Consider the following 24,668-nt stretch of genomic DNA (forward strand, 5'->3'; position numbering starts at 1 on the left):
CTTAAGTACCCTTATGAGCTTACATGGATAATGCAGGATAATCTCCCTGCTTTATTTTTGTTTTTAAGATTTATTTATTTGCGAGAGAGAGTGTGTGTGTGCATGTGTGCACACGACTTGGGGGAGGGAGAGAGAGATCTTAAGCAGACTCCCCACTGAGCATGGAGACCAATGCAGGGCTCTATCTCAGGACCCTGAGATCATGACCTAAGCTGAAATCTAGAGTCAGACACTTAACCAACTGAGCCACCCAGATGCCCCAATCTCCCTACTTTGAAATCAGCTGATTAGCAATTTGAATTCCATCTGCTACTTTAATTCTCTTTTGTCTTGTATGCAACATATTCAAAGGTTCTGGGGATTAAGACATGAAATCTATCGTTCTTCCAATCACAGTTCTGTCTTCCTCTGTTGGTTCCACTGACTAACATATTCAACTTTGTTTTGATCCTGAGGGTCTCTTTTTGCAGAAAATGCAAATATACTGTGGAAGTGGTTTGAAAACAGGCTTATTATAAAACATAATCCCAGGAGTTGACAATAATCTAAATTTATGTTTGTTTGGTTCTTTTTTTTTCAGGGATGACAATGAAATACTTCTTGTATTTGGCTGCTGCTGCTGGTTTCCTGCCTATTTTGATTATAAGAGTATGTGAGGATTGTATGTTTCATAATTACTTTCCAGAAAAGGATAAGAGCTACTCCTGTAGAACTCATTTTGTTACAGACACTGTTGTCAGGATGCTATGTCACCTTGGTCTCACCATAGGCTCCAGTAGGCAAGTACTATTCTTAATTTCACGTTCCAGAGAAAAGAACCAGTGCATAGGAAGGTGAAGCCATGTGGCCAATGTCAGATAACTGGGAAGTGGCAGACCCTGAAAGTAAACCTAACCAGTTTGTCTCCATGGGCTCATGCCAATTTCATTATAGCTCCTCTAGATAATTCAAAAAGCTGAGAAAGTAGACCAGGAATTATTTCTTAATAACGTACCATGAATGCTCCATAATTAATGAGAAAGAATATCGTTTGGATTTTTTAACCCAGAAAAGCAAGTATTTTATCAATATCCCAGTTGAACTGATCTGTGAATATAACAAGAATTTAACACATCAAAATTAAATACAAAATTCAAGGTATGAACAGCAAGAAGAGAAGTGTGAGGAATTATAAGCAATGGAGTCAATATATGAGGCCTATACCTCACTAATCATTAAAGACAAGAACTTCAACAATCACAAAATAAAAACAAAACACTCAATGGTATAAGGAATGAGTCCTTAATATTTTATGGTCACCCAATAATATGTACTTCTCAATAGCCTCAATGATATAAAAAAACTACATTTTTTAATGTACCCAAAATATTTTTTTAAGATTTTACTTGTTCATTTGACACAGAGAGAGAGAGAAACACAAGTAGGGGGAGCAGCAGACAGAGGGAGAGGGAGAAGCAGACTCCCTGCTGAGTAGGGAGTCCAATGCATGGCTTGATCCCAGGACCGTGGGATCATGACCTGAGCCGAAGGTTGATGCTTAACAACTGAGCCACCCAGGCACCCCATGTACCCAAAATATTTTTATGATGAACTGAAGTCAATAGCTTTGGTATAGAAAATGAATGATTTTTATGTTTTTGTGTGCTAGTTAGGAGAAGTCAGAAATGGAAGGGATTTAATTTTATAAATGAAAGGAAATCTATATACATCAGACAATTGGGATGCTGATTTGGGTCTTATCACTCACACCTGTTCCCCAAAGAGGAACCAGGTAGAGCTCTTGTCCAATACTCAATGATTCTCCAGTATGTTGGAAGACAAACTTAAAAAAGAGTTCTCCTTCCACCCCTTTGGTGCTCTTCCCATTTTATTCCCCCAGTGTGGAGGGGGAAAACTTCATACTTCACAGTAAGGAAAAGATAAGCTGAAGCATAGCCACCAACAGAGAGAAAGGAAAGACAGGGAGAAAGCAAATTTTGCCTTTAAGACCTATCAGTACTACGCTGCTCTGAGTCACTTAGTCCACGTTCTAGGAGACAGCCTGGCCCAGGCTGCCATGTGAAAGAAGGAATCAGTGTCACAGTTAAAAGTCCAGATGAAAAAGTAGGTAACAAAAACTCCTCTCAATCAAGGGAACCAGAGCTTCATCTACTTACTGACCAAGAATACAAAGGAAAAATATGAAAGGGTTGAAGGCATTGATAAAACATGTGTACATTCTATAGACAGATAATTACTGGAACATTTGCATTTTACAGAAAGTTTGTTCAGAAAATTAAGGCTAAGAATTTTAAAAGAAACAACAACATAAGACAAATTAAGGCCCAAACACAAATTCATTGCATGATATTTAAACGTGAATCCTAGTTAAAGAACTCTTTTTTAAGTTTGTACTTCCAACATACTGGAGAATCATTGAGTATAAACTGTTACTATTTGTCTAATAAAAATAAACAGTATGATATACTCTCTTTTTAGACTCCAGGTAGAAAGCAAATGGACCAACCACTAGGCTTGAATCTTATTTTAAACTCCCCTTCAATGTTCGAGTTTACTAACCTACTAGACACCTAATTGAACAGAAATCACTTTTACTGACATATAGAGTTTTCCAAGAGAATCTAGAAGATGTTACACGAAAAGATCTTTGAAGGAAAAGTACAGGGAGTTGCAATCAGGTAGTAACAGGATTTGATCTTGTCTAAGGTAATTAGAGACTTCTCTGATAAGGACAACAAGGAGTTGTTTCAAAGTAAAGTATCTCAACTTCAGAATTACTGACATTTTATTATGGAATAATTCTTTGTCAAGGGGGTCTGTCCTGAGCCTTTTAAGGATGTTTAACAAAAATCACTGGCCTCTATCAACAAGATGGCAGAGCAATACTCCAACTCAATCATGACAACCAGAAATTTCTCTAGACATTGTTTAATGCCTGGGAAATTGTTTAAGGAGGGGGTATATCATTCCTGGTATAGAACATTTGTTTTAGTGGAAAATATGGAGGAAGGGTGAATGCAGACTATATTGCTTGAAGGGTGGGAAATTATAGACAGCCAGTACAGGCAACATTTTCGGGAATTTTGATAGGGATGGAAAGTAGAAAGTACAACGATTGAATGGGGAGGTGAAATAAACGAAAAGTTTTGTTTGTTTAAGTTACAAGCAACATGATCATGGATAAATGCCAGTGGGAAGGACAAAAGAATTGGTTGAAGATACAATGGAAAGATAATGAGTAATGTGAGATTTGGGGAAATATGGAAGAGAATGGAGTAAATAACACTGGGGAGAAATAGCTTTTGAAAGAATGACCTGTGTTTAATTTTTTGAGGAACCCACATACTGTTTTCCACTATAGAGTTACCATTCTACATTCCCACCAAGAGTACATCAGGGTTCCCTTTTCTCTACATCCTTGCAACACTTGAAATCTTGTTTTTAATAATAGCCATCCTAACAGGTATGAGGTGATAATCATTGTGGTTTTGGTTTTCATTTCCCTGATGATTAATGAGGTTAAGCACCTTTTCATATACCTGTTGGTCATTTATATGCCTTTTTTGGAAAAATATCTGTTTAGGGTCTTTGTGTATTTTTTAATCAGGTCATTTTTTTTTGTTTTGTTTTTGCTAGTAGGTTATACAAGTTCCTTCTATATTTTGAATATCAATTCCTTATCAGATATATAGCTTAAAATATTTTTCCCATTCATTAAGTTGTCTTTTCATCTTTTTGATTGTTTCCTTTGCTGTGCAGAAGTTTTTTTAGTTTGATACAATCCTATCTGCTTATTTTTTCTTTTATTGTCTATGCTTGCCAAGACCAACATCAAGGAATTTTTTACTTATGTTTTCTTCTAGGAGTTTTGTGATTTCAGGTCTTACATTTACGTCTTTAATCCATTTTTAGTTGATTTTAATGTATGGTGTGATATAAGGGTCTAATTTCATTCTTTTGCATGTGGACATCCAGTTTTAAATTTGCCAAGAGGGTAAAGTTTATGTTAAATGCTTCTAAAAACTACACAAAATAATAACAATAGTTATAGTAAAGGGGACAGGAGGAAACTTTGAGAGGTGATTGCTATGTTTGTGTTCTTTTGTTTGTTTGTCTTGATGGTGGAGATGGTTTCACAAGTGTATACTTACCAAACTCATTGAATTGTATACATTAAACATGTATAACTTTTACATGTCAATTATACCTCAATAAAATGGTTAAAAAAAAAAACAAACAAGAAAGTATGATCTGTTCAGTAGTACCACGAGAGATAAGGAGGAAAGAATGAGACCAAATAGAGGCAGATTGGTAGACTGACCAAGAGAAGCTGAAATAGCTGCCTCTTTACTGTGGAAAATAGAACATACCAGAATCTATTGAGAGAGGTCAATGTAATTGGGGTAGAGTGCACAAGTTCTGCAATAACATTATGAAGAAAGACAAAGCAAATTAACCAGGTAATTCTATAGTACAATTGATGAACAAAATTAGGGCACTGTTTGAGATTAGACATCAGGATATTGGATGCCAATATTTGGCATTTTGTGGAATATTTTTCGGCCAATGTTCATCTGACTCCGTGGGCAGGGAAATTTTTGGTCCCTCCAAAGTGGGGGTGTTCCTAAATAGCGATGGGCAGGAAAGGATTCAATATTTTAGCAAGAAAGTTGTTGAAATAAGAGAACATGAATAAAAAATAAAGAAAAGACAAAAGAGGGAAAATAGAGAAAATGAAGAATGAGCTAGAAGGCTAGATTATGTTGAAAATACTCAGAGTGATTGACCTTAGCAATCTGGAAGAGCAGGAAATCCTGATCAGGGAAGAAAAAGTTTGAACAGAAGATTTGGCATTTGGAGTGATTATGGAATATAGACTGACCACCATGGTGGAGACTAAAGAGACTTGGAGGAGAGGTCTAAGAGAGGAAGAATTCAAGGGCGTGAGATATCAGATGGTTGGAACCATTCAATGAATGCTGAAGTCCCTTGGGTTGATGGCAGAAATTGGGGTGGGCAGGATGAATTTGTTTCAGAAGGCCCAATTTCAGGGCACCTGGATGGCTCAGTAAGTTACACATCTGCGTTAGGCTCAAGTCATGATCTCAGGGTCCTGGGATCAAGTCCCGTATAGGGCTCCCTGTTCAGCAGGGAGTCTGCTTCTCCCTTTTCCTCTGCCCCTCCCTGCCCCAGCTCATGCTATCTCCCTCTCAAAAAATAAATATATAGATAGATAAGTAAAATCTTAAAAAAAAAAAAACAAACAACCCAGAAGGCTCAATTTCAATGAATGAGAGGAAATAATAGGAAAACACTATAGGAGAATAAATCTTCAAAAATGAGATGGTAGACCAATATGTCATGAGTTTCACTGGAGCAGAGTTCAGAGGAGCAAGGAAAATTTAATTTGGATATGGTAAAGGGATTCTGGTGGTTCCCCACCTCTCCTCTCCTCCTGTCTAGACAAGATCTACATGAAATATGGAAGAAAATAGCACCACATGAGTGTGCTTTTGAGGAAATGATGTCCTCAGAGGATAGTCTCTAGAGGGGTCTTCTGGATTCCATATTTATGCCATTTCCCCGTTCCTGTTTTATGTTGATATAAAATAAATGAAATAACTACTAAATTTGAGCAAAGTATGGTGTTGGGTCCTATCCATTCAGAAATTGCTAACAGTCCTATGGTACCTGAGGAATAAATAGATGCTACTCAAATTATACTACATATGTTTTGCACTTTTTAAACAAAAGGAATGAAGTGCATGTAATATATAATACACACACAAAAGAAGCTGCTTTTTATGGCAACTAATGCTAACCTAAAATATTAAAGCCATTTAGTTTTCTTCTTAGTTGCAAGATAAAGGGTAAGCAAATTAAAAGAATAGTCATTAATTCTGGATTGTAGCTGATTTTAATTCTATTTTATACTTACACATATGTATGCAAATGTTAAAGTTTTTTCATAGGCAGAAGACAAAAAGGTAGAATCTGAGTTGAAGACACTGGAGGTTTTGTATTCGATAATTAATATCTTAGATTAGACACATCCTTTAGACAGTATTCAAGTGCTAGTGGTTTATTTAAGAAGCAAAGAGAACACTTGCAGGAAATGGGGTGGGATAGAGCCAAGGAAGGGAAGTTAGTCAGTAAAGGTGTGATATCAAGATATCGTCCACTGTGGTTTATATTGCCAGATAAAAAGTACTTTAGCATGGCCCAAAGTACCAATCATACACTGAAAAAACCCCAATCACAGTATATCCAGTGCGTTATGCTATATACTTGTGTAATGTCAGATGACATTCAGAAACCCACAAGACGAGCACTGGAGAAATGGAAACTAATCTATTGAGCAATTGTTCATTTTAAAATGCTGTGGATCATTGTCTATTCAATACAAACTACAAATTCATATTGCTATAGGTCTGCAAGTAACATACGTGGTGAATTACACATAAAAGAAGACTAATTAATAATTTTCTGATCACAGACAAAACCAGCACCAGTTCCACATGTTCCATATAATACGCTCCTCACTGAACTGGCAACTGTCCAAGAAGAAATCGTTACTGTACATAACACCCTCAGGAGAGGAGTAGTTCCATCAGCCAGCAACATGCTGAAAATGGTAAGATGAATTAAACAGCAACAACAACGATGTTAATAATAGTAATAGTGTTTACTGAGTTTTTCTTAAGTTCTCTTCACTTTCAGTATAATAAAGTTTGGTCTTCCCAAACAAACCTATGACTTAGCAGAAGAAATGGAGGCACAGGTGTGCCTGGGTGATTCAGTCAGTTAAGCATCTGCATTCGGTTCAGGTCATGATCCCAGGCTCCTCGGACAGAGCCCCACATTAGGCTCCCTGCTCAGCGGGGTCTGCTTCTCCCTCTCCCTCTCCTTTTGTGTGCGTGTGCTCTCACTCTCTCTCAAATAAATAAAGAAATCTTTATTTTTTTAAGATTTTTATTTTATCGTTTGACAGAGAGACAGCCAGCGAGAGAGGGAACACAAGCAGGGGGAGTGAGAAAGAAGCAGGCTCCCAGCAGAGCAGGGAGCCCGATGCAGGGCTAGATCCCAGGATGCTGGGATCATGACCTGAGCCGAAGGCAGACACTTAACTACTAAGCTACCCAGGCACCCCTCAAATAAATAAATAAATCTTAAAAAAAAAAAAAAAAAGAAAGAAATGAAGGCACAGACTAAGTAAGTAACTTTCCCCAAATCAGTTATCAAATGACGGAGCAACAATTCCAACTCAGACAGTAATTTGATTCATAATGTACCCTAGGACAGTGCTTCTCAATTTTGAACGAACTGCTTGAAGATCTTGGTAAAACACAGATCCTGGGCCCCACTCTCTGAGATCCTGATCTGGAAAGTCTGGGGCGGAGACCACTGCAAGCTCTCACTGAAGCTGATGCCGCCGCCAGTGTTGTCAGCATAGGAGGCTTGAAGTTACAGAGGCAATTCAGAACTGTCTTCACTGGACAGAGCCCAGAGGCTAGACACTCAGCTGAGAATCAAGACGTCCAGATTCTAAGTCAGGAGGTGCTACCAGATAAACCAATATTGACAAACCTATTTCCCAGGTCCCTTGCATCCCATAAAAAGAGAGAGAATTGTCTTTCCACTATAAAGCTGGTGTGTGTGCAGACTAGGTGCTATAAAACAGAACAAATTTAGGGAAGTCTCCAGTGTATGAGGTGATTAGCTGTGTTTGTATTATCTCCCAGAAGTATCACTCAGGTTTTTGTGCAACCTTATCCTGGTTCCTTTAACCTTGGACTGGTCTAGAGTAACAAGAATTAGAAATAGCACTGGCTCTGGAGAGTGATTCTAAGGGACAGCCTCCTCATGCAAAAGATGAAGGGTGGGAAGCAAGTGAATAAAAACATTATTTTGAAATCTCTCTCTCGGTCATCTTAAAATAGAAAGTGTTATTTAAACAAAACAATAAAAATCAGTAGCTTTCATAGGCCTTCTTGCATTGTGAGTGTTGTGCCTGACGTGTATATTGTGTTTACCGTTGACAGGCACTCTTTTAGAACCTTATTACATTAATTCATTTAAATCAGTAGTTCCGTGATGTAGCTAATACTATCATCTCCGTTTTACAGGTAATGAATCAGAACCTCAGATAAACTAGCTAACATCCAAAGTAATAAGTAGTGAATAAGTACAGATTCAAATGCAAATGGCACAGCTCCAGGCACCTGCTCTTAGGACAAATAGGGTCCAAACTCACTGGACTCCAATAGGGTCCAAACTCCTCAGTTTCCAGAAGAGCAAATACATTTAGCTAGGAGGGTCTAAGGAAATTTTAGGGTAAATGGAAAATATAGCCTCTGATTTCAGAGACTTTATTATTGTGGATTAAAGGCAAATGCAAAGGAAACTTTAGAACGTAATGTAAGAATGAATACATTCAAGTGCTAAAGTGTAAAGGTACGAGAGATCAACAAGACTATAAATTAGGTGACCAGTCAACTGAATCATATTTTCAAAGGAATATGAGAGTTGAGCTGTTCCATAAACAATGCATTGGATGTGGCTAGAAAGGAACCGATAGAGTTACAGCCGGGCTGAAGAGCCAATCACAACTGACAGGCAGAGATTTTCCAGAAAAGAAAAAGTTTCTATACATAGGGTTAGATATAGATTGAATGGAACCACGTATTAAAGCCAGAATTCATAGCTTTGGTGCAATAACCATGAATACTCACTTGTGATTTTAATCATGGATCTACAACAAAAGAAAGGAGCATCTTACCAATATTAATCAGAGATAATATCCTAGACGCTTCCTCAAAGAGGTCTGAACCACAGACTGTATAGAATGAATATTGCAGGTAGTTTATGCGACAAGATAAGCATACTCCAATGGAGATTAGTGCACAGAATGTTTATTGGAGAACAATCTCCAGATTGACACCTACCAATGGAGGTAGAGAGAGAGGCAGCAGTGAACATATGGAAAAGTTGGATTGTGATGGGCAATAGAGGGCTCAAATAATTCTTCAGGAAGCAGAACAACTAAGACAACCCTTCGAAGTTGTCCTGAGTAGGTGGGAAGTGGCTTGGAATTTACAGTTTCCACGTCGACCAGTTATTGGGTATAGATGGAATTATGCTCCTGGATGCAGGACAGTTTTAGAAAGGACAGACAGTAGAGCTGTCAGTGGGCAGGACTCCCAGCTTAAGAGGAAATAAGTGCTTTGGTTGAGAGAGTGACCTGGTAGTACACCACAGCATACACAACAAGCAGTGAGTTAAGTTACCCAGGTAAATTCTAGTCCTGATCACTTGGTAACTTGGTCACAATAGGCAAGTTTTTTACCAAGGCATGCAATGATGATATTCCCACTGCCAGGAGATCCAATGTCCTAACGGGATGTGTTGTATCATCTCTACTCCCTTGGGTAGATGTATCCACTACTAAAATAAAGCTTTTCTTGCATGAAACAATTAAACCTTACAAAACCATGCTTTTGCTTTGAGTCTAGGCTAATGACTTACTTTTTTTATAATAATTTTTTTATTATATTATGTTAGTCATCATACAGTACATCCCTAGTTTTTGATGTAAAGTTCCATGATTCATTATTTGCGTATATCACCCAGTGTACCATGCAATACGTGCCCTCCTTAATACCCGTCACCAGCCTATCCCATTCCCCCACCCCCTTCCCCTCTAAAGCCCTCAGTTTTTTTCCCAGAGTCCATAGTCTCTCATGGTTCATTCCCCCTTCTGTTTACCCCCCTTTCTTCTTCCCTTTCTTCTCCTACCTATCTTTCTACTTCTTATGTTCCATAAATGAGTGAAACCATATGATAATTGTCTTTCTCTGCTTGACTTATTTCGCTTAGCATTATCTCCTCCAGTCCCGTCCATGTTGCAGCAAATGTTGAGAAATCGTTCTTGTTGATGGCTGAGTAATATTCCATTGTATAGATGGACTCAAACTCAATACACAAGAAACAAATAAAAAAATAAAAAAATGTGGTCCATATATGACTTACTTAATTCATCTCAAGGTTTAGTAAATTCCGTCAACCTGAACGGTTATTCTGTAAAACTAACACAGATGGAAGCATACACATATAACAGTTAAACTTTTTTGCCACCAGGAAAAATGTTAAAATCCTAAGTCAGATGTCACCCAAAACTTACTCTAAAGAATAAGTGAATGATTTATGTCAAAGCCCATAGTAAAAAATGAAGTCTACAACTTTTGTTGGTGATGTGTTCCATGCAGATATTAGAAGTCTTTAAAGTGGATGTACGCAGTGTGCTGGAATGGATGGAAGAGTGTTAGGGAGGACATTTGTCAGAGTCCCATAATTAGTAATATAGATTTTCTGCCTCCTTTCAACTTACTTGGAGATACACCTGACAAAAGGCTTCAACTCAGCACAACTGACAGACATTAAGAGTTAAGAGCACACATTCTGAAAACAGAATAACCTGGATTCTAATTCTTTTTTGGCTACTTATTGGTTGTGTTATCCTGAGAAATTATGCAACATCTCGGTGCCTCAATTTCCCCGTTTGCAAATGGGGATAATAATAGTACTTCCCTTGTAGAGTTGCTCTGAGTCAAAATGAGAAAATACGCATACAGAATTGGTAACAGATCCTGCCATGTGGTATTAGCTACTATTTTTTATTATTATTTATAATTTTAGATGGAGATGTGTGGCACTGTACATAGCTGTTGTTTATTTATTGAGCACATAGTATAAGATTTGTCATATCACAATTGTATCGCGTGAATTACTACATTAAAACTTTAGAACAAACAATTAGGCATGAATGGTGGTTCACATTTCACAGATGAAGAACATATTCAAAAAGATTAAATAATGTGTCAGAGATAAAACTGCTAATAAATAATGGAATGGATTTCTAACTCTGATCTGTTTCACTGAAAGCATTTACTTAAACTCTTTCACACTTCTGAGAGAGAAGCTATATCAGAACGTTATTACCAAATTTTGATTTTGTAAATTCAAGGGCTACCATAGTGAGTCAAAAGTTTTGTCTTCCTCTTCCAACCAGAGCATTTAATATTATTATTTAAATTGTTAGCTTATAAAATTGAGGATATCGCTAGCCTTGGATTTTTACAAACAATAAACTAGAATATTATCATGGAAATGCCAATAAGACCAAGTGCTTATATTTTACCCTTCCACTGTAGGACTGGAGTGAAGAAGCTGCACAAAATGCTGGAATGTTGTCAAAGCAGTGTGAATTAAGAGAGAGCAACTCAATTAAGAGGCGAATTACAAGTAGGTATACATCTGCATGACTCATCTCCATATTCAGAAGTCCTCAGGGATTGTTAAGTAACCTCGCAAGGGTGAGTTAAGTCATTCAGTATATGATATGGCCCCATAAGTGACAGTGGATTGTGGCCCACCACACTGTTTTCTTATTATTAATTTTTAAATTTGGATGTTCAAATTTCAATTTCCAGATTCTGATCATCAGAAACAAGAATCAAAGCTCTCAATATTACAGAATAATTGAGTAAGACAATGATAACTGGATGGACAGCTGGATAGCTAGAAGCTTTCCTCTCTATGTAGTTATTTCAGCTACACACAATATCACCCTAGGGATATCTCTGGCTTTGAAATACTAATACACTTGAGAGGTGAGTTCTATTCAACTCTACTGAGCTGTACATGAGGACAAATTTAGGTGTTCATGAATGAGTCCATCTCATGGCATATACATTATGTGGATCACTACTGGTTTCCAGAAAAGCTATTTGTACTTCCTATGTAAGTAGACATTATTAACATTTATGAGATACTTGTTTATTATCAAATATTTTTAAAATCTTAATGAAACTTCCATATTTACAAATTATTGGGCATTTTTGCCTAATGTTGACCTGTGAATTAGCAGTGTCTTTCTACCACAGAGAAAGGTAGATCTCTCCTGAATACCATTTTAATCAAGATCCCATGTCACAAGTGAATGGCTAAGTGAGCAAAAGTTTATTTCAAGGTCCTTGCATAATGAATACCTCTGTGTGGCTGTTTTCAAGTCATGGGTCCTGTTGCAACCCATAGGCTACTTGGATTGGTTTCACCCTTCTCAACAGCTCAGAAGTGGCAGAGACTGAAATGTTGATCTGATTTCCAGGCTTGCACATCATCTCCTACTGTCGACTTCCCACCAAACCTAAGTACCACAAGTTCACTCATCAATGAAAATGATGATTGCTAGCAGAGATACAGCTGAGTTTGTTTTCTTTTATAAGACATTGCTTGGATGACCAGTGAAATATTTGTAAAATGAAAATGAGGAAAATATCCTTGTAATATATTTCCAAGTTTCTTCAAGTATGACACAGATTTTTTTTTCTCCCTTTCAGATACTTTTTGTGGAGAAAATATGCATTTGACAACTTATCCTATTTCGTGGTCAAATGTAATAAAAATCTGGTACAATGAATCTAAATATTTCAAGTATGGGGAATGGACGTCACTGGATGCCGACATAATAATTAAGCATTACACTCAGGTAACCTGTGTACTTGCAAATATACACATTGTTTAAATGACTATAAGCATGTGTGGAAATTAGGTGACTGAGAAAATCAACTTGACCCATTGAGTTCCTGTTATAATATGGAACATAAGGAAATGTGATTCCCTCAATACATGGCTTAGAGAAGCTGCTTAACTGTTTAGCTTCCTTTTTTATACATTTGGACTTTTGGGAATTAACAAAATCATAAAACATTAATGTGACTTATAAATTACATTTCTAATATGTGTAAAGAATGAAAATAATAGTACCTTATAATACAGGGAATCCTCTTCTTCCTAGTTTATTTTTATTGTTGTAAAATTATATGTACATATGTATATATGTGTAAAATATATACACACATATTATTTTTATTTATCATATATAATTATATATATACATATAGAATGTATATACATATAGAACACATAATAATTATTTGGATATGCATATGTGAATATACTTTATAAAATTTTCTATTTTAATCATTTTAAAATTATGTAACATTAACGTTCAGTAGCATTAACTACATTCAAATTGTTATGAAGCAATCACTACCATACATCTTCAGAAATTTTCACCTTCCCAAACTCTGTGCCCATTAAACAGTGACTTCCCATTTCCCCCCCTCCCCAGCCTCTGGCAAGCACCATTTACTTTCTGTGTCTATGAATTTGATTACTGTAGATACCTCATATAACTGGAATCATACAATTTTTGTCCTTTGTGTCTGCCTTATTTCACTTAGCATTATATCCTCATTTGATGTTCATCCGTGTTATAGCACGTGTCATAATTTTACTCCTTTTTAAGCCTGCATAATATTCCATTGCATGTGTATACCACCTGTTGTTTATCCATTCATCCACTGATGGGTATTTAGGTTGTTTCCAGTTTTGGCTATTGATAATAACGCTGCTATGAACATTGGTGTACAGATATCTGCTCATATCGTTCAATTCTTTTGAGTATACATCCAGAAATGGAATTTCTGGATCACATCGTAATCGTATGTTGACTTATTTAGGAACCGGCATACTGTCTTCCATAACAGCTGCATTATTTGACATTCCCAGCAGCAATGAAATTTCTGATTTCTTCACATCTGCACTGTATTGGTCTGTTTGGACTTCCGTAACAAAGAACCCAGGCTGACTAAACAACAGAAATTTATTTTCTCATAGTTCTGGTGGCTGGAAGCCTATGAACTTCTGCAACATAGTTTGTTCCTGTGAGAGCTCTCTACCTGCCTTCATTTCATTATGTCCTTGCATGGACTTTCCTTTCCCTTCATTTCCTTTCCTTTCCTTCCAAGCATGCACTTGCAGAGAGAGAGAGAGAAAGAGTGAGAGCATGAGTGCCAGCACTCTGGCACGAACCCAATCAGATTATGGTTCCACCCTTAGAAGTTAATTTAACGTAAATTACTTCTGTAGAGGTTCCATCTCTATTTAGTGTTGCTGGGTTATATCAGGTTATTTGGGTTTTTGTTGCTGAGTTGTAAGAGTTCGTTATCTAGAATATCTAGATATCCATCCTTTAGCAGGTATATGATTTGCAAACATTAATTCCTATTACATAGACTGCCTACTCACTCTGATGATAGTATCCTATGATGCACAAAGGTTTTACATTTTGATAAAGTCCAATTTACCCATGTTTTTTTTTTTCCTTTTCTGTCTCTGCTTTTGGTGTCTTATCCAAGAAATCACTGTCAAATTCAATATCATGAAGTTTTTTCCTTATGTTTCCTTTGAAGAGCTTTTTTATGGTTTCAGCTCTTACACCCAGGTATTTAATCCATTTTGAGTTATTTTTTTTTATATGGTGGAAGGTAGGGCCCAAATTCATTTATTTGCATGAAGATATCTCATTTTCCAACTTTATTTGTGATAAGGCAGTCCTGTCTCATTGAATCATCTTGGCACCCTTGTTGAAAATCATTTGACCATATATGTGAAGATTTATTTCTGGACTCTATTTTATTTCCCAGGTTTATATGTCTATTGTTATGCCAGTACCACTGTTTTAATTACTGTAGCTTTGTGGTAAGATTTGATGTTAGAATGCATAAGACTTCCAACTTGGGGCTGCTTTTGCAAGATTTCCTATTTAAAAATCATAGACTTAATCATTCATGGATAGCAATACAGGTATTCTAAATAAAAGACTAGCAAATAGCATTCTTATTTTACAGTTGATAGCCTTGGACAAAAAGGATATGTTCTAGGAAACCAAGAATGTTGTAACATTAGACTATTTATTCATATAATTTGTCCTATCAAACAATCAAAAGATAAAAATAAAATGATCACCCAGAGAGCTTAAAATCTGACAAATTTGTGACATCAATTCCAACCTTCTATTTCTTTCAGATAAAGGTAGACTAGACCTACCATTTACATCCAAGACCGTTAGTTCCATCACACTCAGATAGTAACTTAGTATTTCCTCTTCCAAACACTTAAAAAAATTATTATCCAATTCCCACAATACACCTATGATGTAGAAGATAGTATTATTTTATCCCATTTTACAAACAAAAAAATAAAATTTCAAAACATAAACTGGTAAATACCATACAACCAGGAAATGGTAGAGATAGAATTTGAAACCAAGATGTTTTGCCTCATAGGCCAAATCTACACCATGCTTCTTCTCTGATGATTAAGTAAGTTCCTCCCATGGTTTCATTTTTATATAATCACCAACCAGGCCTTCATCATGTTAACCTGATTTTCTATATAGATTTGATAATAGAATGAGCCAGGATTAAGGATGGCCAATAAGTGTGCATATGTATGTGTGCTATCCAGACACATGGAAATTTTTCTGTTTCTATGACTTCCTAATAAGCCATGCTCAAAGCATCCTAAAAACAAACATGTTTATTTTCAACATGGATGACAATATGCATATTGTAATCATTTAGCAAAAGTCAAATTATTAATAAAATAATCTCTTTATCATTACAGATTGTTTGGGCCACGTCTTACCTCATTGGCTGTGGAATATCACCATGCCCCAAAAGATTGTCAACTCAGTATCTCTATATTTGCCACTATTGTCATGAGTATGTATTATACAGCTTGGTGAGAAATCTACCCCTCTTACATAATCCGGTTTCTCAAACAATATAAAAGAAAACTCAAATAAATATTTCGTTTCAATTAAGCAGATCTTTAGGGATAAAATGTCATTTAGCCAATACCTAAAAACATGACACACATACACACACACACACACACACACACAATTTTATTTATATCATATGTTTAAAATAAATGTATATTTCATTAACAGAATGTCCCAATTCAAAGCTATTACCAGCAGTCTTGCTCTCTGTTATTGATTAGCATAAGCGAAAAACAAGGATATTTACTTCAACAATTCTGGAGTATATTTAGAATGCAAGGGCGGAAATACAGGGGACCATCAAGAATAAACAAATGGAAAAATTGAAGTGTTCTTGTATTTAGCTTTTTAGTCTAACTGTTGGTATATGCCTTTTCTTTAGAAATTGAATTTACATGTTATCAAGGCGTGAGTAATAACTCCTAGAAGAGATAATCCGATTGCTTCAGTGAAGGGCAGGTGGACCCCTTTGCTTTATCGACTGTGGTTGCTCTATAAGCAAGATCAGATCAGACAAAGATGAGTGTAGAAGCCCACAGGAGCACACTGTGTGGCTCCAGTGGTAATCATGAGAAATTAGAGATTGTTCAGAGCTTGATCTAGCCCTGTAATAGTTCGCTACAAAAGCCTGTTTAAATATACTCTGCTAAGGAAAGTTAATAAGTGGTCTGCATATGTCTCCTTCAGCTATCTGTACTTAGGTAGTTGAATATACAAATTTTCCATCATACTAAGGGCTCCAAGCATAGTGTTTAACTGCTATTCCCCATGTGTGTTGCAAAATAAAAAATGTTCAATATGAATCAGTGAAAATTATTTATCTGTTGATATGCTACCATATTTATACTTTAAATGAGGTCTCCCATATCAGTGTAGATTCAGTAGATATATTTATATAAGAGCTCTATATGGGTTATTTTCTGGTCTTATCATTTCTTGATTTCAGCAGTTAATATTTGTTATGATTTTATCTATATAATTAATACTGAAGACAGTAAGATCTCTTTGGATCTACAACACATCAATTGTACTAAACCTTTCAGGGGGCTGGTGGTGGTTTCTGGTGAACTGACACTTACCTAAAAGTAAAACACGTGGAGCTGTGATAGAGAATATTCTGCAGCAAAGATTAAGCCAAGAGTCTGACTAAATCCCTTACTGAATTAAGTAATAAGTTTCTTTTATAAAGTGAAATTTTGGGGCACCTGGCTGGCTCAGTTGGTAGAGCATGTGACTCTTGATCTCCGGTTCATGAGTTCAAGCCCCACACTGGGCATAAAGCTTACTCTAAAAAAAAAAGTGGAAAAAAAATAAGATGAAAATCTAACAATTCGGATATCAAAGAGAAAAATATCAACTAGAATGCTATTTTAACCAGAACATTTACTTTATTTTTCAAGCATATTAAGAATCAGTTATAATCTACATTGTTTTCTTAGATATCTGCAGGTAAGACTGTCTTCTCTGAATTTCGTATTAGCTTAGAACTAGAAATTCTCATCTACTCTCTGTCCCCCAACTCTACCACTTTAGATTTAGCCATACTCAGAGATTTTCATTTTTTTTTTAATGCTCCATGTGTTTCTACACAAGAGTAACATGTATCAATTTTCTCATGATATTGTGCAAGGTGAAATTAGGACATCTCCATCTTGACTCACTTAAAATGTTCTTAACATGGCCTTTTACATGACTGCTTAGCAAGTCCTTCTGGGTATAAATAAAGAAAAATGACCAATTATAGATGGCTCTAAAGCTCTTCTGCTTGCTAAGAACTGACTGTTCAGAGGTCCCTGTCCTGTTAGAACTTAACTGTCTGAATAGGGTAAATTCTTTCAAAATGTTCTTAGGACCCCACAGTTGCCTGTTACACATGCAAAAAGATAAATTGTCATCATTGCTAGTCTAGAAATCTTAAACCTATCTTAAAGATTATCATCACTATCTAGAAGTGGTTTTCAAAAATTGTTTTCAAGGTTGATTATAAATTGTGAGTAAAATTTTATATGCCTTGCCCAGGCACCAATTTTATAACATCACCTTTTCCTTTATTCCTTTTCTTAAGGGGAAATGATCCTGCCAAAAGAAATGAACCTTACAATGCAGGAAGTCCATGTGGGGACTGTCCAAATGACTGTGAAAATAAACTTTGCAGTAAGTCTTACATTCAGTTTGCTTAATGTAGACCATTGACGCAGGAGCCATGTGTCCTTCAAATTACGGGTTTTTGACAATATTGCACCTTTCTATAACTCTTTTTCTGAATCATCGCATAGGAAAGAACAACAGTATTTCTTATTTCCCCTCCCTGAGTGACCAAGAAGTTGACTGATGAAATCTATTACACTGGATATTAGAATGTCTAGGCCTAAACTCAAGCCCCCCGCCCTAAAGTTTAATGACCCTAATAGAGAAAACCTGGATAGATGTTAATATAACATTTACACATTTTTCTCTGCTCTATAAAAAACTTTTGGCTCTCTTATTGTAACCTTAAAATCAGATGTATTGTTTTCAGGATACCAGCGTTCTCAGATTCTTGCTGCTCCGTAACTCCCTTACCGGTCTGACCAATTATTAGGGCATGTAATTTCTTATGGAGTGGGTCTTATTCTTTTATGTTCCCACTGACACATCAGAAGATATTAGTTGGTGGTTACACTGTCACCTTACAGCACTTCTTTTTATTTCTTAAATAAACCTTACCTATAATATAGTATTAACCAAATGGGTTCCAATTACATGTTCATTCCCTTAGATAGCAAAAGTTCCTTTCTCTAGAGACTCCTGAAAACGTAACTCCTAATCCCTGAGTATAATGTTGGTAAGATAATTTTCAACGAGTTTGTAGAGAAATAACTAATACAGGAAAAAACCCAGACTTGGAAGGACAGAAGACTTATTTTCCTACACCTAACCAAGTCACTCTGTTTACTCTTAAAGTAGGGAAAATGAATTCTCTTTTTCAAATTCCCTCTCTTTAAATAGAGAGATTCATAGATAAATACTCTTCTTTCTAAGTCTCCTTTATTCTTTCTTTTTTTCCTTTTTCTCTTACTTTCAACCTCATTTTTTTGCATTTTTTTCTGAAAAGAAATGTAATTGGAGAAAAATAAAATATCTACTAATTATCTATGCTGGGTGGATGGAGTAGGTTTTTTTAATCCAAGATATAAAAGCAATGTTTATAATGGTAAAAAAAATGTAATAGAAGTAAAATGAGAGTGGGAAAGAGAATACATTACTCAAAAAGATTAAATCTATGCTATAAAAGATGCATATCTTAAACTCTTTGCTCACCTATAAATGCACAAGAAGATGAGAAATATTAAAGAAAAATAACTCAGATTGGGCCACACTGGAATGGAAACAATGCTTAAAATATAAGACCTGGATATATAGATATAAGCAGCTTCCTGTAATTCAAATAAATTTTATAAAAACAAAATTCATACTATAAAATAGGGGAAATTATATATATTAATATAATTTATATTATATAACAGCAGTAAAAGCAGTTCTAAGAAGGAAATTTATAGCAATAAATAGCTATAATAGCAACAACAACAACAAAGAGCTCAAAACAACTTAACTTTATCCTTCAACTACAAAAAGAACAAACTGAGCTCCAAGTTAGTAGAAGGAGGAAAATAACAAAAATCAGAGTGGAAATAAATAAAATAGAGACTGAAAAGACAATGAAAAAGGTCAATTAAAGGAAGAGCTCTTTCATTAAAAGATAAATGACATAGAAAAATTTTTAGCTTTGGGGCGCCTGGGTGGCACAGCGGTTAAGCGTCTGCCTTCAGCTCAGGGCGTGATCCTGGCGTTATGGGATCGAGCCCCACATCAGGCTTCTCTGCTATGAGCCTGCTTCTTCCTCTCCCACTCCCCCTGCTTGTGTTCACTCTCTCGCTGGCTGTCTCTATCTCTGTCGAATAAATAAAGTAAAATTTAAAAAAAAAAGAATTAAAAAAAAATTTTAGCTTTACCACACTTACAAGAAGATGGAGAAGAAGACGAAGAAGAAGAAGGAGGAGGAGAAGGAGGAAGAGGGGAAGGAGGAGGAGAAGAAGGAGGAGAAGAAGAAGAAAGGGAAGGGGAAAGGGAAGAAGGGAGAAGAAGAGAGAAGAAGAAGAAAAAGAAAGAAAAGAAAATAGAGGACTCAAATAATTACAATTAGAAATTAAAGAGAAGACATTACACCTGACACACACAAACAAAAAAGAGCATAAGAGTCTGCTATGAACACCTGTGTGGCAACAAATTGGACAACTAATTTGAAGAAATGGATAAATAAGAATTTATCCTATTCATACATACAACTTACAAAACTAAACTTAAAGAAAAACATACAACTTACAAAGACTAAATTATGAAGAAATAAACATACAGCCCGCCAAGACTGAATCATGAATAAATGGAAAATATGAACAGACTAAATACTAGTAAGGAGATTGAATCAATAATCAAAAATCTCCCAACAAAGAAAAGCCCAGTACCAGATGGTGTCACTAGTGAATTCTACCAAACATTTAAAGAAAAATTAAAACTCATACTTCTAAATCTCTTCCAAAAAATGGAAGAGAAGGGAACACTTCCCAACTCATTTTATGAGGCCAGCATTACCCTGATACTAATATCAGATGACACTGATTTAAAAAAAAAAAAATTGCAGGTCAATATATCTGATGAACATAGGTGCAAAAATCTCAATGAAAGTTAGCAAACCAATTGCAAAATACAGTGAAAAGATCGCACACCACAATGAAGTGGAATTAATGCTAAGGATGCAAGAATGGCTCAACATCTACAAATCAGACAATATGAAGAATAGAAATCATATAGTCATCTCAATTGATACAGAAAAAGCATTTGGCAAACTTTGACATTCTTTCATGATAAAAACTCTCAAATTGGGTACACAGGTATAATGTTACCTCAACATTATAAAAGCCAGATATGAGAAACCCACAACAAGCATCATATTCAGTGGTGAAAAGTGAAAAGCTTTTCCTCTAAGACCACGAACAGGACAAGAATGCCTACCTTTACCATTTTAATTCAACATAGTACTGGAAGTCTTAGTGCAATTACGGAAGAGAAAGAAATACAAGTAATTAAAATCAGAAAGGAAGAAGTAAAAGTCTCTACTTGCAGATGACTTGACAGTATATATAAAATACCATAAAGACTCCACCAGAAAACTATTGGAATTAATAAACTGAATTTAGTAAAATTGCAGGATTCAAAAATCAATATACAAAAACCAGTTATTTTTGTGTATACTACCAAACTATCAGAAAAATAATTTTTTTAAAAATCCTATTTATAATTACATCAAAAAAGAATAAAATACCTAAGAATAAATTTCACCAAGGAGGTAAAAGATCTATATACTGAAAATTATAAGATATTGGTGAAAAATAATGAAGACACAAATAAATGGAAATATATTCCATTTTTTTTGAATTTCCATACTATCCAAAGCTATCCACAGATTCAGTGCAATCACTATCAAAATTCCAATGACATTTTTCACAGAACTAGAACAAATAATCCTAAAATTTGTGTGGAATAACAAAAGATAGCCAAAGCAATCTTGAGAAAGAAGAATAAAGCTAGTGTATCATGCTACCTGATTTCAAACTATATTACAAAGCTATATATAGTAATCAAAACAGTATGGTATTAGCATAAAAACAGGCACATAGATCAATGGAACAGAATGGCTAACTGAACATAATAAATATATATATCTTTATTTATATATATTTTTATTTATTTATTTAATATATATTTTAAAAAAAAGAATGGAGAGCCCAGAAATAAATCAATACACATACAGTCAATTAATTTATAACAAAGAAGCCAAATACATACAAAGGGAAAAGACAGTCTCTTCAATAAATGGTGCTGGGGCAACTAGACAGACAAGCACATGCAAAAGAATGAAACAGGAATCATATATTACACCACACACAAAAATCAACTCAAATGGATTAAAAACTTGAACACAGAACCTGAAACCATAAAAATCCTAGAAGAAAACATGGCACAAACTCTTTGTATCAGTCTCAGCAATGGTTTTTTGGATTTGACACTAAAATCAAAAAGAACAAAAGCAAAAATAAACAAGTGAGACTGCATCTAACTAAAAAGCTTCTGCACAGCAAGGAAAACCATCAACAAAATGAAAAGACAACCCACTGAATGGGAGAAAATATTTGCAAATCATATGTCTGATAAGATGTTAATCTCCAAAATATATAAAGAACTTATAAAGCTGAATTTAAAAATCTAATTACAAAATTGGCAGGGGAACTAAATTGATGTTTTTCCAAAGAAGATATGCATATAGTCAACAGGGACACGAGAAGGTATTTAATTGGAGCACCTGGGTGGCTCAGGTTGTGATCTCAGGGTCCTGGGATCGAGCCCCACATTGGGCTCCAGCCCCACATTGGGATCCCTGCTCAGTGCAGAATCTGCTTCCCCCTCTCTCTCTGACCCTCCTCCCTGCTTGTTCTCTCTCTCTTTCTCTTTCTCTCTCTTTCATTCTCTCTCTCTCTCTCTCTCAAAAAAAAAAAAAGGTGTTTAATATCACTGATCATCAGGGAAATGCAAGGATACACTGCATACCTGTTAGAAGGTCTATCATTAAAAAGACGAGAGATAATAAGTGGGGGCAAGGGTATGGTGAAAAGGAAACCCTTATGCAATGTTAATGGGAATGTAAATGGGTGCAGTCACTATAGGAAGCCGTATGGAGGCTCCTCAAAAAATTAAAAATATAACAGTCATATGATTCAGCAATTTTTCTTCTGGATAGCTATCTGAAGAAAACAAAAACAGTAACTCAAGAAGATACAATAGCTTAAGCATGGAAACAACCTAAGGGTCCATTGACAGATGAATGGATAAAGAAAATATTTTATATATTTATATACACACACACACACACACACACTCACACACATACTCTGTATACTGTTCAGCTATAAAGCAAATGGAAATCTAAGTGAAATAAGTCAGACTTAGACAAACACCATATGATCTCACTTATATGTGGAATCTAAAAAAAACAAACTCCGATACAGAAAACAGATTGGTAATTTTCAGAGGCACTAAGGGTTTGGAGGGGCTGGGTAATTCTGTTTATGTCTTTAAGGAGATTATCTCTTTCTTCAGTAAAGGTGAATTTTCTAGATAATATTTTGTAAACGTGCTTTTTCCTTCCAGCCAACCCCTGCCTCTACTATGATGAATACAGTAACTGTCAGACACAAAAACGAAGTTTCGGATGCAGATCCCAGTCAGTTCAACAGTTCTGCAAAGCTAGTTGTCTCTGTGACAAGGAGATAAAATAATCTTTTTATTTGCAACTATAATGTGCTGTTGGGGAAATGTCTGCTGGAGTACATCTTTTGCCTTACTTTGTTTCAGTAGCTTCTGTTAAGTTTCGTTTGGTTTTAATTACACTTGAGATCCTAAATTTTACTGATCATATATGAGCGTCAATAGATTTACATCAATGCCACCCACTCCTATCCTGATACTTTCTGAAGCAGGTTGACAAAATTCAGCTGATGGTGTAACTGGCCACCTTGACGATAACCTCTGCTAGAGGAGGGTCTTTCCCTGTTAACTCCTTCCCCTGTTTTCCCATGTCTCCAAACCTCCTGATGTTGTTTCCCAGCCCAACTAACATGCGCTGCAATTCTTTATTTCATAACTTTACTTCTGTTTTAAATTGATCATTAAAATAACCCGTAAAGCAATCAAAAAGTCAAGTCTTATTACTTGCTAGGCAAAGTGCTTAATTGGAGGTTTAAATGTCTCATTGTTTCATTATTATATCTATAAGCATTTGTAAAGTGGGGGGAAAATTGTGTTCCTTACTTTAACAAAATATGTACTCAGCACTGATTATACACGAAATGTAATGCATATATAGAGGGTATTGTCTCCCTTATTTCAAATGAAGATGTAAATATTAGTGAATCTGAATATTAAAGAAACCTGTATGACCACAAAGAGATCCCAGTGCCTGCTGTTTTGTTTCCAGTTTCAGGCTTTTCGCCCCCATAATTGTGCTCTTTCTCTCTAAAAGTTTATATAAAAGAAAATTCCCTAGGTTCTCATCATTTGTCATATCACATATAAGAAAGAAGCAGTGGAGGGGCACCTGGTGGCACAGTCAGTTGAGCATCGGACTCTTGGTTTCAGCTCAGGTTGTGATTTTGGGGCCATGGGATTGAGTCCAGGTCAGGTTCCACACTCAGCAGGGAGTCTGCTTGAGATTCTCTGTCCCACTCCCTCTGCCCCCCCACTCATGCTCTCTCTCTCTAAAATAAATAAAAAATCTTTAAAAAATAACAAAGAAAGAAAGAAGAAAGAAAGAAAGAAAAAGAAGTAATAGAAACAAAGTTTTATTTCAAGGATGAGAATTGTTTGTGTGACCCCCCCAAAAAAAAATTTCATATGCTAGATATCTCCAAGGAAATGTGACACAAATTATAATGCAACTTTTTGAATGCTTCATAACATTATTCCCATGACCAAAGCTTATCAGGAGAGTTTGTGCACACAGCAACACACTGATAGAAAGAAATCTCATGCTAAGTTCAGAGTCACTGTCAAGGTAAGTGTCATGATTAGACTCAAGAGTTGAAACACATTGCTCCATTAGAAACGTGTGTGTGTGTGTGTGTGTGTGTGTGTGTGTGTGTGTGCGTACATATACTAATACATGTCCACAAGACCTATGAAGCAAAGATAGTAAAGAGTAGCTTTGACGACAGATCTAATTAGGTTGCAGGATTGACAGTGAAGACCAAATGGGCACAAAAATGGATCCAGATTACAAGGAAATTTGAAGAAAAGCCAGACTGAATGACTTTTATTTGATACCATGAGCAAAGATAAAACATCCCTGATTCTTAATGATAAGAGCTCTATAATAAAAAATAGGCTC

The 24,668-nt window shown here is 35.7% G+C and overlaps 1 protein-coding gene across 1 annotated transcript; it reads left to right on the plus strand.

Moving 5' to 3' along the window:
• Positions 1-582: 582 nt before the first annotated feature.
• On the plus strand, positions 583-23,717 carry CRISP1 (cysteine rich secretory protein 1). The gene is made up of 7 exons (XM_045805184.2): positions 583-648; positions 6,497-6,634; positions 11,211-11,301; positions 12,399-12,547; positions 15,532-15,629; positions 17,757-17,845; positions 22,934-23,717. The coding sequence occupies exons 1-7, from the start codon at positions 583-585 to the stop codon at positions 23,059-23,061; spliced, it is 759 nt and encodes a 252-aa protein (XP_045661140.1). The 3' UTR covers positions 23,062-23,717.
• The last annotated feature ends 951 nt before the right edge of the window (positions 23,718-24,668 follow it).

This window comes from Ursus americanus, chromosome 29 (genome assembly GCF_024610735.1).
Source record: "Ursus americanus isolate L20-20 chromosome 29, mUrsAme1.1.p, whole genome shotgun sequence".
Lineage (NCBI taxonomy): Eukaryota > Metazoa > Chordata > Mammalia > Carnivora > Ursidae > Ursus > Ursus americanus.

Coding starts and splice junctions, on each gene's coding strand:
- CRISP1 (XM_045805184.2), top strand. CDS start 583: ATGACAATGAAATACTTCTTGTATTTGGCTGCTGCTGCTGGTTTCCTG. Junction 649..6,496: donor TGCCTATTTTGATTATAAGA/GTATGTGAGGAT, acceptor TTCTGATCACAG/ACAAAACCAGCACCAGTTCC. Junction 15,630..17,756: donor ATTTGCCACTATTGTCATGA/GTATGTATTATA, acceptor CCTTTTCTTAAG/GGGAAATGATCCTGCCAAAA.